General features: G+C 45.7%; 1 protein-coding gene across 1 annotated transcript in view; it reads left to right on the forward strand.

The window, feature by feature from the left end:
• The first annotated feature begins 535 nt into the window (after positions 1–535).
• The window catches only part of LOC127579203 (unconventional myosin-XVIIIb-like), a 211,480-nt gene continuing 194,566 nt past the window's right edge, over positions 536–17,449 (forward strand). The window contains exons 1-6 of the mRNA XM_052031811.1: positions 536–970; positions 1,484–1,550; positions 3,162–3,274; positions 9,459–9,635; positions 10,953–11,154; positions 12,753–12,895. Of these exons, the coding sequence (XP_051887771.1) occupies positions 536–970; positions 1,484–1,550; positions 3,162–3,274; positions 9,459–9,635; positions 10,953–11,154; positions 12,753–12,895 (1,137 nt within the window). The remainder of the gene's footprint in view (positions 971–1,483; positions 1,551–3,161; positions 3,275–9,458; positions 9,636–10,952; positions 11,155–12,752; positions 12,896–17,449) is intronic.

The raw sequence follows: 17,449 nt of genomic DNA on the forward strand, positions 1-17,449 counted from the left end.
GATAAAATGGGACAAAATGCAAACTGAGGGTAATAACTTCTTTTAACATTGATCAATATTCGATTGGGTTGTTGCAAGGTTAAATCCAAAAGTAAAATGCTGCAGATTCTGGAAATGTGAAATCACACAGAAACTGCTGGGAATACTCAGCAGGTCAGGCAGCATCTGTGGAGAGAGAAACAGAGCAAATATTTCAGATCCACGACCTTTCACCAGAACTGATGAAAGTTCTGACCAGTTCTGAGGAAAGATCATTGATCTGAAACTTTAGCTGTTTCTCTCTCCGCAGGCACTGCCTGACCTGCTGAGTATTGCCAGCAGTTTCTGTTTAGTTGCAAGCTTAATGTGTTTTGAGTTCCTTGTCTTGTATGACCCCCTGTGCATGCCATACATTAAGTTCCTTTCCCTCCTAGCCTCTCCACCACTATTAACCTTAACCCTTCTCCTATTCCAGCGCCCAGGTAAATTGGATGATAGTGTGGTTCAACATTTTTTACGTTTAACTCAGAATGACAGCCAGCCAGTAGGCGAAGCAATGGAGAGCAGGACTCAGGTACTGGTAAATGGGCACCATGGTGACGGACCCGAGGTCCAGTCTACACGTCCACCTCCACCAGCAGAAACAGCAAAGTCCGAATGCAGACGAATGAAGGTGTTCAGGAAACCAAAACCTGTCCGAGTGACAGCGGCGTCAGCAGGAAGCACCGCTCTGGAGTCGACAGACATGGATAGTTGCCGGCCAAAAACGGATTCATTCCAAACCATTCCAGACCCCGTTGCCGTGGAAACCAATGCCAGTGGTCAGCAGCCCAGCAGACAGGAAGAGCTTCCAAAAGAGGATGGGACATCTCAAGAAGCTGAGCATCCAGGGGGGGAGAAGGTGGCGGGACACGGGCAAGAAGGTCCCATCAATCAAGAAACAAATCAGGAGATTGAGGAAAGCCAAAAGGAACAAATGGATTTGGAGAAGGTAACTTCTGTCTGCATATAGCACAATACAGCGTGTTAATTTTGTCACTGCTCACCTAAATGCCTTGGGATCAATCATTTTTCGAAACATGTTGTTTAGGGTTTGATTCTTAGTAATGGTCATGTGGGATCTTACAGCCAGAGTGCACTGTGTTTTTAAGCTTGTCAGTGGAAGAGAAAATGATCTGATTTTGGTTTTCCCAAAAACTAACACAAAATATCCTGACGAATGTCCCCTTGGATTTCACCATTCTCTCCATGGTGAAACCAGCCCTGTACTTTGGATGCATTTTATTGTTCACAGGGAGTTCTTTTTGCTTCATTAAGAAGCAGTTTAAACTGCTTCCGGTCCACAGTGCAAACTTTTAAATGGAAAACTTCCAATTTCACTTTCTCAATGTTGACTAAGCAGTAAAATAATCAAAATTGGGTCACACATCTTCAACTTTTGAAGAATCTGTCTCTGGTCGATGGAGTAGATGTGCATCAATTAAAATCTGTTATTTTCTTTCAGGTACCAGATGATGTTTGGTATGAGACTGACAAAGTCTGGTTTGTTGAAAAGGAAGGGTTTACTTTAGGTAATTACTATGCATTCTTAATTACCTTATTAATTCACAGATGTACTGACAGAATCCACAGCAAGTTTTCAAAGTCATAAGTAGCTGGTTTTGCGTCTAGCAGGTGGGTTAGATTATTGAGTTTATTATCTGAACGGTGAGAGATTAGGAAAGGGGGAGCGAGGTTGTGCACCAGTTGATGAATGTAAGCATACAAGTTAAGCAGGTGGTTGAGAAGGCAAATATTATATTGGCCTTCATGGTGAGAGAGATTGAGTACAAGATGGCTAACTGCAATTGTACAGGGCCTTGGTGAGAATGCACCTTGAGTACTGTGTGCAGTTCTGGTCTCCTTATCTGAGGAAGCATGTTCTTGCTATGGAGGGAATTCAGCGAAGCTTCGTCAGATGGATCCCTGTGTTGGAAGGCTGACATATGAAGAGAGATTGGGACAAGTGGACTTGTATTTGCCAGAGTTTAGAAGAATGAAAGGGTATCTCACCGAAACTGGATCATCTATAAGAAATATATATGAAACTATAAAATCCTAATGGGACTGGATAGACTAATTAAGGAAGGATATTCCCGATGATGAGAAAATTCAGATCCAGGGGTCAGAGCCTCAGGAGATGGGGTAGGCCATTTAATACAGAGATAAGGAGAAACGTCTTCACCCACTGAGTGGTGAACCCATGGAATTCTCTGCTACAGAAGGCAGATGAAGCCAAATCATTAAATATATTCAAGAAGGAATTAGATATACAGTAGTTCTAATGATCAAAGAGATGAAGAGATAGGGGAGAAAGCTGGAACAGGGCATGATCATATTGAATGGTGGAACAGACTCAAAAGGCTCACTGGCCTGATTCTGTTCCGAATTTCTTGTTTCTTTGTCATGGATCAAATACTGAGAAACTATTAAAAAATTACCTGGTCGTGGCAGGGAAATTACAACAGATTGACCCGGATCGAAGGTCAAGTTCCTCTGTTGACCTTTCCACCTTACTTTCTTTAGATGAGACTTTGAATTCATCAGCCTTTGAAGCTCTTCTTTAAAAAGCTCCTCCTTTCTAACTCTCTCCTCCTCCGCTATTTCTCATTTCCTTTACCTCTCTAAGCTCCTTTGATGTGCCGTCATATCTCACCACTGCTGCTGCTGCCTTATTAAGTCTTGCTCCAGTCTGAGTTCCTTCCCCTGAAACATTCCAGCTTCCAGTCACTGATAAGATCGGGCATATTATCACTCATTGTTCGCTGCTCCTTTGTTGAGGACCTTGGTGTGGTTAATCCCACCCTCCTCCACTGCCTTTTCTCCAAACTCCATCTCTGCCCTTGCATGGTTCCATTCCAACTCTCCCAATACAGCCAGTGCATCTCCTGAGTATCTTCTCCCCCCCCCCCCCATTCTTCCCCTTCCTGAAGTATCCCTCTCCATTCATCATCTCCTGTACGAAGTTCCACTGGTTTAACACACTTGCCTTCAGCAACCTCCAATGATCCACCCTCTGCAAGTTCAATGACTCCAGCTCCTTGCCCTCCGTTGTGCCTGTCAGTACAGTTGGTCTCACTCAATGCTAAAAATCTTCTGACTGATATTTATTTTCCCCTGGAATTACTTTGTTCTGTTCCTAGCTACTGTGCTCAAACCAGATGTTGGAACTCCTGAGCTTCCAGAGGGACGGGTCCGAATCCGTATTGAAAGTGACAACCGGATCCTGGACACAGATGAAGAACTCATTCATAAAGTAAGCATTCTGTAATATCCCTTGAGTTACTGTGGTCTCCTCTACAATGGATTGGTTAACTGCTTAGTAGAGCACCTGTGTTCAGTCTGGAGGAGTGACCCCGAGCTTCATGGTGCCTGCCACTTTAATTCCCCATCTCACTCCTCCTCTGACCTATCTCTCAGTGACCTTCCGCACTGTAAAAACAAGCTTGGGGAACAGTACCTCATCTTACATCTGGGCGCCTTGCAGCCCTCTGGACTCAATATCAAATTTGTCAACTTGAACTAACTTGCTTTCTCAGTCTGTATCAGAACTGGCCACTCCTGCTGTAATGTGTGGTATTGGTTCAGGTTTACTCTCTCCATTAGCACAGCGTAACCTGCTGGACATGTCCCACAGCCCAATACACAACACAGACAAAGAAGTGCAATCACTCTCTAACTGCCCTCAGTAACCCTGTTGACTGGCGCCGCCCTAACGCAGATATTCCCTTTGTCCCATCCATCCCTCCCTCCACCCCTCTCGGCAAATTAATACTATTCTTTTTATCTCTTTCCCAGTTCTGACAAAAGGCCTCTGACCAGAAATGTTGACCGTGTTTCTCTGTCCACGGATGCTGCCTGACCTGCTGAGTATTTCCAACATTGTTTGTTCTTATTTCTGTTCAGTTACCTTTGTTTTTCCTCCTCTCCCTTCCTTCTCATAGAGCCGTAGAGAGATGCAGCAGGGAAACAGGCCCTTCAGCCCATTGAGTCTGCCCTGACCATCAACCTCCCATTCACACTAATCCTATTTTATGTCATCCTCACATCCTCGTTAGCTCCCTCCAGACCAGGGAGTTTAATTTACGTTTTTCTTGTGAATGTTGTGTATCTGATGCTTTGTGCCTGTGATGCTGCTGTAAGTAGGTTTTTCATTGTACCTGTGCATATGACAATGTACTTGACTTGATTTTGAATCTGCCACTCACCTACACCTTAAGGTTAATCTACAGTGGCCAATGAACCCACCAACTTGCGTCTCTTTGGAATGTGGGAGGAAATTGGAGCGTCTGGGGGAAACCCACACAGTCACAGGGAGAACATGCAAGCTCCATGCAGACAGCACCGGAGGTCAGGATTGAACCTGGGTCTCTGGAGCTGTGAAGTGGCAGGTCTACCTGCTGTGCCACTGTGCTGCCCTTCTGTTGAAGGCAACTGATTGTCAATGAGGTGCTGCTCCAAAGCTTGGCTCTGCTGCGATGTTGGCCTTTCGTTACATGTTAGATTTGTCCTCATGAGTCACCCATACCCATTTAGTGTATGAGTGACTAGTGAGGACAACCATGACTCAGTGACACTCACTAGTCACCCATACACTAAATGCTGGAGGAACTCAGCAGGTCGGGCAGCATCTATGGAGGGAAATGAACTGTCGATGTTACAGGTCGAGACCCTTCATCAGGACTGGAAAGGAAGAGGGCAGAAGCCAGGAATAAAGGGGGAGGGGGAGGAGCATGCACTGGTGAGGATGTGGGGATGACATAAAATAGGATTAGTGTAAATGGGAGGTTGATGGTCAGGGCAGACTCAATGGGCTGAAGGGCCTGTTTCCCTGCTGCATCTCTCTACGGCTCTATGAGAAGGAAGAGAGAGGAGGAAAAACAAAGGTAACTGAACAGAAATAAGAACAAACAATGTTGGAAATACTCAGCAGGTCAGGCAGCATCCGTGGACAGAGAAACGGGGTGAAAAGGGCAGGCATGGTAGTTTAGCGGTTAGTGTAATGCTATTACAGTGCCAGCGACCAGGGTGCAATTCCGGCTGCTGTCTGGAAGGAGTTTGTACGTTCTCCCTGTGACTGCATGGGTTTCCTCCGGGTGCTCCGGTTTCCTCCCACATTCCAAAGATGTACGGGTTAGGAAGTTGTGGGCATGCTATGTTGGCGGCGGAAGCGTGGCGACACTTGCGGGCTGCCCCCAGAACACTCTACGCAAAAGATGCGTTTCACTGTGTGTTTCAATGTACATGTGACTAATAAAGAGATCTTATCTTAAGTGATAGGTGAGTTCAGGTGAGGGGGGGAGGTAGGTAGGTGGGGGAGGGGAGAGTGAAAGGGAGTGATGTGAGAAGTTGGTCAGTAGAAGAGGCAAAGGGCTGAAGAAGGAATCTGATAGGAGAGGACAGGAGACTGTGGAATAAAGGGAAGGGGGGTCAGGTCGTGAGGGTGAGGGAGTTGAAAGAGAAGGAGTGAAGGGAATGTCGACTGTTCATATCCTTCCATAGATGCTGCCTGACCTGCTGAGTTTCTCCAGCATTTTGTGTGCGTTGCTCCAGATTTCCAGCATCCGCAGTCTCTCCTGTGTCACCTGTACACCGTCGGTTAGCGGGGTTCATTGACTGGTTTTCTCTCAGCCTCTTCTTAAGTGGGGAAGCTGAGACCAATGATGACACTCTCCCCCCCCTCCCCCACTACCACCATCAAGGGACATTGACTTCCCCTAGACCAGGAACCAGAACTGGAACCCACCCACATTTAGTTGCACACTGGAATCTGCAGGGAGGGGGAGGAGATTATGGGAGAATTCCCGAGTATTTTTAGCAAACTTTATCTGGGATGTGACACCATTTTATGCCAAAGCATTTCACTTCAACAAATTTCACACAGATGGTAAATCTTTAAATAGCTGCTTAATTGGCCAGAATGAACTAGCCATATAATATCTTGGGTATGCTCTTGTGTACCTTTGGATGGCCTTAAATCGCAGCTTAGTGCAAACAAGAAAAAAAAATGAATTATGATGCAGAATATTAATTGAGTGCATATAACATGATGGATTTATTTAAATGTGGTTATTATATGTTATATGTTTAGAATGTCACACAGTCTGGCAATAGGCCCTTCGGCCCATTGATTCCATGCTGACCATTTATACTAATCCCAATATTCTTTAAAAATGTTTATTCTTTCCACATTCCCATCAACTCCCCCCAGATTCTACCACTCACCTACACCTTGGGGGCAATTTACAGCAACAAATTAACCTACCGACCCGCACGCCTTTGGAATGTGGGAGGAAACCGGAGCACCCGGGGGAAACCCACGCAGACACGGGGAGAACATGTAAACTCCTCACAGACAGCCCTGGAGATCAGGATGGAAGCTGGATCACTGGAGTTGGGAATCACCAGCTCTACTTGCTGTGCCAAATGCTGCCTCAATGTATATGTGTGTTTATACATACATGTATGCACTATGTATCTTTACATAATGTATATGTATGTATATCTTGAGTATGATATCCCAGAAAGCAATTTAGGACATGCATGAGAAAGTAATATATTTACCAATGCATAGTTTAATTCATGGGTAAATTGTAAAGATTATTGGTTCAGGCTATCCTAATTCACACAGTCTTCTCTCAGTTATTACCTGTCCAAGCTGCTGGTTAATGTGGATAGAGCACAGGAATATGTGTTTCAATGTTTAAAGTAGGCTCTTCAGTTGATGGATTTTCAATCTGTGGTTAATACTCTCAATATTTGCCACAATTTGACCTTGAGCTGATAATCACTGCCTTGTGCAGTGACAGTCTGCAGGCCCGAGCTCCATCTCGTGGAGATTGAACAGCACTGCACCAGGATACCATTTCATCCTTCACCTCACCTGGATCCACTTACCCACCTGCCAGCTCTTGCTCTACCCCTTCCCTCCACCTTTTTATATTGGCTATCTCCCCTCTTTCAGTCCAAATGGAGGGTCTCAACCTGAAATGTCGACTGCCCGTTTCCCTCCATAGATGCTGCCTGACCCGCTGAGTTCCTCCAGCACTTTGTTGCTTTCTTCTGACCTCTTATTACTCGAATCCCGGGCAGGCACTTCTAGTTAGCCGTTACAACTTCAGTGGAGCAGGAGAGCGAGGAGTGTGGGGACCAACCAAGGCTGATTGTTCAGGACCATGGGGAAATGTTGAATCTCATGAAGTCTGAGATCAAGTACTTCAGAAATGGAAGATAATATATAAAGCTATTGGAATTGGTTTATTATTGTCACTTGTACCGAGGTACAGTGAAAAACTTGTCTTGCGTACCGATCGTACAGGTCAATTTGTTACGCAGTGCAGTTACATTGGGTTAGTACAGAGTGCATTGAGGTAGTACAGAGTGCATTGAGGTAGTACAGGGTGCACTGAAGTAGTACAGAGTGCATTGAGGTAGTACAGGGTGCACTGAAGTAGTACAGAGTGCACTGAGGTAGTACAGAGTGCATTGAGGTAGTACAGGGTGCATTGAGGTAGTACAGAGTGCATTGAGGTAGTACAGGGTGCATTGAGGTAGTACAGGGTGCATTGAGGTAGTGCAGGTAAAAACAATAACAGTACAGAGTAAAGTGTCACAGCTACAGAGAAAGTGCAGTGCAATAAGGTGCAAGGTCGCAACAAGGTAGATCGTGAGGTCGGAGTCCCAACATCAGACCCAGTAGAACTTAGAACAGTACAGCACAGGAACAGGCCCTTCAGCCCACGATATCTGTGTTGACCACAATGCCAAATTAAACTCATCCCATCTGCCTACACGTGGCCTATACCCCTCCATTCCCTGCCTGTTCATGTGCCTGTCCAAATGCCTCTTAAACGTTGCTGTCATATCTGTTTCCACCACTTCCTCTGGCAGTGTGTTCCAGGGCCTTTCCGCTCTCTGTATAAAAAAGACTCGTGATTGCTGACTGTGGTCGACCTTACCTTAGAATGACCAACACTGCTGGTAAGAGTGGCTTCCTGAAGGAAGCTGAGTCCGTGACTTATTCTTCTCAGGAAAAATACTGCAGGTGCTAGAAATCTGAAATAAAAGTAGTTTCAAGACCCAGGAATTCTGGCAGTGTCTGCGTACAGAGGAATGGAATTATTGTTTCATGCTGATGACCTTTCATTAGAACATAGAACATAAAAATTACAGCACAGTACAGGCCCTTCGGCCCACAATGTTGTGCCGACGTTTTACCCTGCTCTAAGATCTATCTAACCCTTCCCTCCCACATAGACACATGAATGGTAGAGAAATGGAGGGCTATCTAAGAGTCTCTTAAATGTCCCTAATATATCTGCCCCCACCACATCTGCTGGCAGTGTGTTCCACGCACCCACCACTCTCTGTGTAAAAAACTTACCCCTGACATCCCCCTTATACCTTCCTCCAATCACCTTGAAATTATGTCTCCTTGTGTTAGCCATTGTCGCACTGGGGAAAAGTCTCTGACAGTCCACTTAATCTATGCCTCTTATCATCTTGTACACCTCTATCAAGTTACCTCTCATGCTTCTTCTCTCCAAAGAGAAAAGCCCTAGCTCGCTCATCCTATCCTCATAAGACATGCTCTCCAATCCAGGCAACATCCTGGTAAATCTCCTCTGCACCCTCTCTAAAGCTTCCACATCCTTCCTATAATGAGGCGACCAGAACTGAACACAATACTCCAAGTGTGGTCTAACCAGAGTTCTGTAGAGCTGCAACATCACCTTGCAGCTCTTGAATTCAATACCCCGACTAATGAACTGGGAATAGTTCTGATGAAAGGATGGGGGCAACAAAAAGGGAGATGTGTATTAGAGAAAGTGAAAGAGGGTGGGTGGAAGGAAAGAACATCCCATAGTTAGATACGATCAGATATCTTTATTATTCACATGTACATCGAAACACACAGTGAAGTGCATCTTTTGCGTAGAGTATTCTGGGGGCAGCCCGCAAGTGTTGCCAACATAGCATGCCCACAACTTCCTAACCCATACGTCTTTGGAATGTGGGAGGAAACCGGAGCACCCGGAGGAAACCCACGCAGACACGGGGAGAACATACAGACTCCTTACAGACAATGGCTGGAATTGAACCCGGGTTGCTGGCGCTGTAATAGCGTTATGCTAACTGCTACACTACCATGCCTGCCCCATAAGTTAGTCTGCACTTATGCTTGCTCTAGACCTGTTAACTTTCTCTGCCACCTCATGTGTGATTTAATCTCTCCTGCCACCCCATCACAGATCCTTTTGTTCTTTCTTAAACACCAGCATCCCTCTGCATCTTATAACCCGGCCATTCCAGTTTCAGTGAGAGGGCGCTGCCCAGAAGTGTTAACACTGTTTCTGTCTCTACAGGTGCTGCCTGAGTTACTGAACGTTCCCAGTGTTTTCCACGTTTGTTTCGTAATGTTTTTGTTGTCCCTTCCGCAGGTGAACCCATCCAGGCTCAATTACACGGAGGACCTTGCCCAAGTGACCCACCTGAATGAGTCCAGTGTTCTCCATGTGCTGCACCATCGCTTTGGGTCTCATCTGATCCACACCAAGGCAGGGCCAGCCCTCCTTGTCATCAAACCCTCGGGCACCGTTACCAACTACTCGGGAAAGGTACCTCCATCCTCAACTGGGGGGAAATGCTTGGGAAACGCCACTGGAAATTGTGCATTCCCAACCGTGATCTTTGGCTGGACAGTGACACAAATAGTTGATACAAAATAATTTGGAGCATTAAAGATTGGCCGTAAACAGATGGTGAGGTCTTGTGAGTGCTGTATAATACTGACCTGACGGAAAACAGGTAACAGATCTAACAGTGGAATTTTGTACTTTGCCTCAGTGGTTGTCTTTATTGCTGGAATATAGGGGACAGTGCAGCTGATTGTAAACCTTAGGACAATGACCAGGTAATGTGTTGGTTAAGGAGTGATTATTGGGCAGGACAATGGAGAATCCTCAGCTTTCTTTGAGGGAGATCAAGACACCACAGTACCACCATGGTACTTCGTGGCATCAGGCTAAGGAATGTATACAATGGAAGCAAGAGGCCATTCGGCCCTTTGAGCCTGCTCCCCCATTCAGTGAGATCATGGCTGATCCTGTGCTCCACCCACTCTCCTGCCCACGCACCACCCCCCCCCCACCCCCCGCCTCCCCCGATTGCCAAAGTCTGTAGAAATTTATCTCAGCCTTGAATATGGTCAATGACCAGGCAACCAAAGCCCTCTGTGGTAGAAAATTCCACAGAACCCCAAGAAGCATTCCAAAGGTAAGGATTGTGTGCTGAAGATCCGGGAGTGGGACTGAGCCCATGACCTTTTGATTCAGGGGCAAGAATGCTTCCAAATGACAAGAAAGGAAAATACGTTGTGGGGTCAAAACTTGGCCTGTGTGGTTTATACATAATGTATTACAGAGTGGTGGCTGAACATTGTTTCAGAAATTCATTCTGTTGAAGTCAATAGAGCCAGTTTTTGGAGCAAGAGTGCAATGCACACTCTCTGCAGTGCACTACAGGGAATGAAGACAGATTTCTACCCCATGAGTTGGTCCTGACGCACTAAATCACCTGGGACACGAGTCAGCAGAGGCTGCAATCTGGAGCAACAAACAATGTGCTGGAGGAACTCAGTGGGTCGAGCAGCTTCTGTGGAAGGGAAGGAATTGTCAACATTTTGGGACAAAACCCTGCATCAGGACCTGGCTGACGCAGTATTCCTGACGTCCCGATGCAGGGTTTTGTCCCGAAATGTCGACAATTCCTTCCCTCCTACAGATGCTGCTCGACCCGCTGAGTTCCTGCAGCAGATTGTTTGTTACTGAATTGCCTGAGTTTACCGCAGTTTTACCAGATGTGTCCAGGACTCCCTGCGAGCTGCAAGCTTGTTAGAGTCAGCTATGAAGCTTTCCCTTTCTTTGTGTGTCCAGCTGTTTAGGTGCAAGCAGACAGAGGGACTGCCACCACATATATTTGGGGTGGCACAGAGAGCCTACTGGAACATGTTGGAGCATCGGAAAGACCAGAGCATCATCCCCCTGGGGTGGAGTGGTGCAGGGAAGACAACAAGTTGCCAGAGTGTTCTGGAGTACATTGTTGGAGCGGCTGGCAGTGGAAGCACAGCTGTGACAGGTGACAACAGACTCCCTTCCCTTTCAGCATGCTATCCCAGCTCCACACCCTCCCATCACTTTGCTGGCCTCGAGTAACCTCCAGTGATGATTTTTGTTGCCTGTTGACCTTTACCTCTTGAAGGTACCGGGGTTGATTTTACACCGGGGGTAAAGATGGTGTTGTGGATTATTCTGCCTAGTTTTGAATCTGCCATTGGTTGCTATGGTTACCGATCATAAAGCAGTAAAACTCCGATAATCCGATATCTGGTTGTTTGAAAATTCTGATGGTTTGGCATCTGGCTTACTGAGATCTGGTTTTCCGAACTCGCCTTAAACTCACTGGGATCTGTTCTCCACATTCCCTTTAAACTCACTGGAACTTGTTTAGAGCAGTCCCTTTAAGCTCATTGGGATCTGTTTTATGAACTCCCTATAACCACACTGGGATCTGTTTTCCGTGCTTCGTTTAAACTCATTGGGGCTCCATTTCCGGTGTTCCCTTCAAAGCTCACTGGATTCTTTTACCTGTGCACACATTAAACTCACTGGAGAGCCATTTCCCTTGTTCTCCTTGAACTTGCTGGTTCCTTGGAAAATTTATTATACTATTGTGTAACATCTAAAAAAAAAGCCAAGTGAAAATGTGTTGGGATATTAAAGTGTAACATCCACTAGTCTGGAAAATCTGCTAACCCGGCACCACCAAGGGTATCGGATGATCGGAGTTTTCCCGTGCCTGTTGTAAAAGTTGGTCAAAAATCTACCTGGCAAGCTCCTTGCCAGGGACTTGATTCCTTCCGGTGCCTCATGGAAGTGACTATCCTTGAATCCCACCCCCCCACCCCGGATATTCCTCCATTGAATCTCAATCACCAGTGGTATTTTGCAGGAATGTCGTACTGTGACCCTGACCCGTTTTCCTGAATTAGGGTGATCGCCTGTTTCTCCAGCACCCCTTGCTCCCTTCTGTATAGGGTGGGATGACCTTTAATGGGGGTCATAGACCAAAATAAATCCCACAGAAAAGCTGGAAGTCATCAAGAAAGGCAAAATGGTCAAATTGAGATAGTTTTCTTCCTTTTTTTGGGCTGTCTTTTATGTTTTATTCTTGCTCTCTCTCCAATCAATACCATCTTCTCGATTCAAGACTACACAAACCTCTCAAAATGGCATACCAGGAGACTGACCTGAGGTCTGAGCCCTGTCGATCACCCTAATTCAGGAGAACAGGTCAGGGTCACAGTGGGAAATTCCTGGGTGGGTGAGATGCAACGGAGGAACATCCGGAGGGCATTCAAGGATAGTCACTTCCATGAGGCACTGTAGCCCGGTGAATAGAGCCCCGGCCTCACAGCTCCAGGGACTTGGGTTCAGTCCTGACCTCAGCACTGTCCATGTGGAGTTCTCTCTGTGACTCCATGGCGATCCTTGAGTGCCCCAGTTTCCTCCCACATCCCAAGCTCCTGTAAATCGCCACTTAGCGTAGGTTAATGGTGAAAAGAATGCCACCCACGCTTCAAAGCTCAAGGCCTTCTCTGAAGAAAATAGCGATAGACTCAAAGAAAATCTGAATGATAAAGGATTGAATCTGGAACTTTTCCATTTTTTATGCAGTGGAGAAAATTCAGGCGATGTTCACCATTCTCCGAGCTTTCGGCACCATTTCCACGCCACAGAATAACCACACAACTCGATTCTCAATGGTGGTGTCGCTGGACTTTGATCAGTTGGGGCGTGTGTCGGCAGCCCATCTCCAGGTATACCCAAAGTCAAAGTCGAGTTTATTGTCACGTGCACAAGTACATGTGTGCACAGGTGCAATTAAAAACTTACTTGCAACAGCATCATAGGCACACGGCATCATATAAGCAGCATTCACGAGAAAACAAATTAAACATAAATTATACCCAATTTTTACAAGAAGAAACACAATTAGTACAAAAGAAAATCACAAGGTCCATTTTAGTGCAAAGTGATCAAAGTGGTCATCATGTTGTAGTGATTAGGGTTGTGCTGGTTGGTTCAAGAACCAAATGGTTGAAGGCAAGTAGCTGTTCTTGAACCTGGTGGTGTGGGACTTCAGGCTCCTTTACCTCCTGCCTGATGGTAGCTCTGAGAAGATGGGATGGCCTGGATGGTGGGGATGACGGATGTTTCCTTCTTGAGTTAGCCAACCTCCGGGTAAGATGGCAGTGTTACCCGAGGGTTGGAAATGTAGCCCTCTGATCAACTGCTGGTCCCCATGTTGCTGACCTTCATTGGCTCCTACCTGAACAATGCCTCAGTTTTAATAATCACATCTTTATTTTCAAGTCTCTCCATATTCTTACCCCTCCAAAATTCTGTGATCTCCTCCAGCCCTACAACTCTTAAAACCTCTGGTGAAATCCTGAGCATCCCCGAAAATAATCATTCCAAGACCTTTCGCTCCAGAATTCCTTCTCTAAATCTCTCTGTTTCTCCAGCTCACTTTCCCCCTTTAAGAAGCTCCTTAAACCCTACATACAGTCACTCAGCATGGAAACAGGCCATTTGGCCCACTGAGACACAGTGGTCTTCTCCTAGATTTATTGTCTCATGGGATGTGGTTATCATAAAATGTCCATCCATAAACGTGGTGTTCCTTCCTTCATCCTCATTCTTGTCCTTTGCTGAGAGATTTTGTTACTCTCCGTCTGGTACAAGCCACAACACATTGCAAATAACTGGAAACCGTTGTCCTTTCCTGTACTTCACGGCTAATCTTGTGGTACACTCACCAGGCTTTATTTATTTAGACCATGGGCTGATGGATTAAGTTGGGTATGTGTTGGCCCTCTCTGTTCCAACAGCCCCACCATCACTATAACAACTTCCATTTATGGGGCACTTTTAAACACAAGGGCAAATCCAGGAAGTACAGAGGTATGCTTAATTGGGAAGAACACCTCGTGACCTCAAGGGACTGAGTTATAGGGAGGGGCTGGGCCTTTACATAGGAAACTGCAGGGTGATCTCATAGAGGTATATAAAATCATGAGGGGCATAGATAGGGTGAGCGGTCTTTTTTCAAGGGTTGGAGAATCAAAAACTAGAGGACATAGTTTTGAGGTCAGAGGTCTTCTTCGTGATTGCATCAATGTGTTGGGCCCAAGATAGATCCTCTGAGATGTTGACGCCCAGGAACTTGAAGCTGCTCACCCTTTCCACCGCTGACCCCTCAATGAGGACTGGTGTGTGTTCTCCCGACTTCCCCTTCCTGAAGTCCACAATCAGTTCCTTGGTCTTGCTGACGTTGAGTGCGAGGTTGTTGTTGTGACACCACTCAACCAGCCGATCTATCTCACTCCTGTACGCCTCCTCATTGCCATCTGAGATTCTGCCAACAACAGTGGTGTCATTGGTGAATTTATAGATGGCGTTTGAGCTGTGTCTTGGTTAGGAAGAGGTTAGACAGGCTGCGCCTTTACATATACTGCAGGGTGATCTCATAGAGGTATATAAAATCATGAGGGGCATAGATAGGGTGAGCGGTTTTTTTTCCAAGGTTTGGGGAATCAAAAACTAGAGGACATAGTCTTGAGGTCAGAGGTGAAAAGATTAGTAAGAACCCGAGGGGCAACTTTTTTTTACACAACAGGTGGTAGATATATGGAAGTGGTCGAGGCAGGTACATTAGATACATTTAAGACGTATGTGGACAGGTATATGGATGACAAGAGTTTAGGGTGATATGGGCCAAGCACTGGGAAATGGGATTAGCTTGAATATACATCTTGGTTGGCATGGACAAGTATGGGCTGAAGGGCCTTTTTCAGTGCTGTACAACTCTATGAGTGGATCTGACAGACACGGGAAAACTGTTTCTTCACACACTGTAAGCTGTGATTACACTCATCCCTATACAAGCTGCTTATCCCTGTCATAAATCCTGCTTTGCATTGGAAACTTTACGGTCGTGAGATGTGGTAACATTCAGTGTTAGAATATTGCTTGAGGTATGTACTCATCTCCGCAACATTGACGTTGATACGTTTTCCATTTTAAGTATAATCAAAAATATAAGTCTCAAGCTTTGAGGTAAGTCCATATTATTATATGTTAAGTGTAATTATAGTTTCCATTTTCAAAGTGTCTGTTGACTACTCTGTTACTTGGAGGCAGGCAGGTTATATTCATGGATCTATAGTCGATTGTACAGCTAGCAAAGGCAACCTGATTAGAAAATGGTCTACTTAAGGTGCATAGGAAATGGAAATTATGAACAAAACTATAGCAACTTCTCCCAGAGGAAGCAGGTAATTTCACCAGGGAAAAGAATGATCTGCGTTAAATCATTTTCAGTCACTTACAGCAGTGTGGTCACTGGGTTTGATTGGCAGTGGGGACACAGGAGACTGCAGATGCTGCAATCTGGAGCAACACACAAGATGCTGGAGGAACTCAGCGGGTCGGGCAACATCTGTGGGGGGAAGTGGACAGTCGATGTTTCACATCGAGATCCTTCATCTGGACTGATCAGATCCAGATGAAGGGTCTCGACCCAAAATGTCGACTGTCTATTTCCTGCCATAGTTGCTGCCTGACCCGCTGAGTTCCTCCACCATTTTGTAGTTGATTGACAGTGGAGTTATCCAGTCATTTTCACTTAAGCTGGGAATAGTGTTGCTGTGATATGAAGCCTTAAATATAACTGTATAGAAATAGAGTTGTAAGGAAGACACATAAAATATTAAACATAAACACTTAATGAACACATTTTCCACGCTTGCTAAAGGTGGCAGGGCAGCAGATGGAGTTCCCCTTTGTGTGTGTGTCTGGGCTCCTTGGTGACTGATGTGCTGCCAAACAGCCTCCACTAACTCAGGGGTGTCTTTGAACCGAGGGAACCAAGACCTGAGTATCAGCTGGAAGTTGCTGAATCCACACTAACATTTGCCAGAGTTTAATCCAGGGCATTCCCAATAACCCATCAGTTGTGGGGGGGGTCGGCATTCAGTGATGATAGAGTCATAGGTTCATATAGCACAGAAACAGGCCCTTCGGCCCAACTGGTCCACGCCGACCAAGATTCCCATCTAACTTTGTCTCTTTTGCCCGTGTTTGGCTCTGAACCTTTCCTATCCATGTACCTGTCCAAGTGCCTTTTAAACTTTGTTAATGTACCTGCTTCAACCACTTCCTCTGGCAGCTCATTCAATGTACTGACCACTCTCTGGGTGAAAAAGTTGCCCATCAGGTTCTTATTAAATCTCTCCCCTCTCACCCTAAACCCATGCCCTCTAGTTCTTGATTCCCCAACCCTGGGAAAAAGACAGTGGGCATTCACCCTATCTGTGCCCCTCATGATTTTATATGCCTTTATAAGATCACCCCTCATTCTCCTATGATCCAATGAATAAAGTCCCAAACTGGTCAACCTCTCTCCATAACTCAGTCCCTCGAGTCCTGGCAACATCCTTGTAAATCTCCTCTGCACTCTTTCCGGCTTAATGGGATCTTTCCTATTGCAGGGTGACCAAAACAGAACACAATATTCCAAGCACAGCCTCACCAACATCTACAGTATACAACTGCAACATAACATCCCAACTTCTATAGTCAGTGCCCTGACTAATGAAGGTCAGCATGCAAACACCTTCTTCCCCACCCTGTCTACCTGTGACTCCACTTTCAGGGAAGGCAGCTGTAGTTTGGAGCATGGACAGAACTATCAGATGGAGTGTGAATCTCTCCGGTTCTTGTAGGTCCTTAGCTGATTTTGGATGGCAGTGGAATTTTCATTTTAAAAATCTACTGAGTAACTTTGACCTTCATGCCACAATCTGTGGGACTCCTGTTTCAGTTGGGAGTATCAATCCCTCCCTGGCATACAGGCCTCTGATTTCGGATCAATAAATAGATTGTTACAATCCCTCATTTGTTCAGCTTCACATTAAGTGATTTGGTGTGATTTATCTTCCTGTTTTGGGTTGATCCTGTTTGCAGTCATCGTCCCTGGAGCACCATTCTGGGCCAGAGCTTTATTGCAGTGCCGAGAGGGTGCTGCAGTGATAGAGATCTCTTGGGTGGGACATTAAACCAGGGATTTTCTTCCTTGTTCAACAGGATCTCAAAGCACCATAGAGGGAAATAGATGACCTGGTACTGTGGGAGGATGAGATCAAAGGAAGGGTGTTAGTCCAGAGTCCTGATTATTCTCCAGCTAATTCTAATCCATAATTTCACTCATGGTTTGGATATTTTGGCATCATCAAGTCTTGGGGTTGAACATTATATTTGCAGTCTCCTTTATAACGTGCCTCTTGTTTTACAGCATTCACCGTCTCCAC

This window comes from Pristis pectinata, chromosome 17 (genome assembly GCF_009764475.1).
Source record: "Pristis pectinata isolate sPriPec2 chromosome 17, sPriPec2.1.pri, whole genome shotgun sequence".
Taxonomy (NCBI): Eukaryota; Metazoa; Chordata; class Chondrichthyes; order Rhinopristiformes; family Pristidae; genus Pristis; species Pristis pectinata.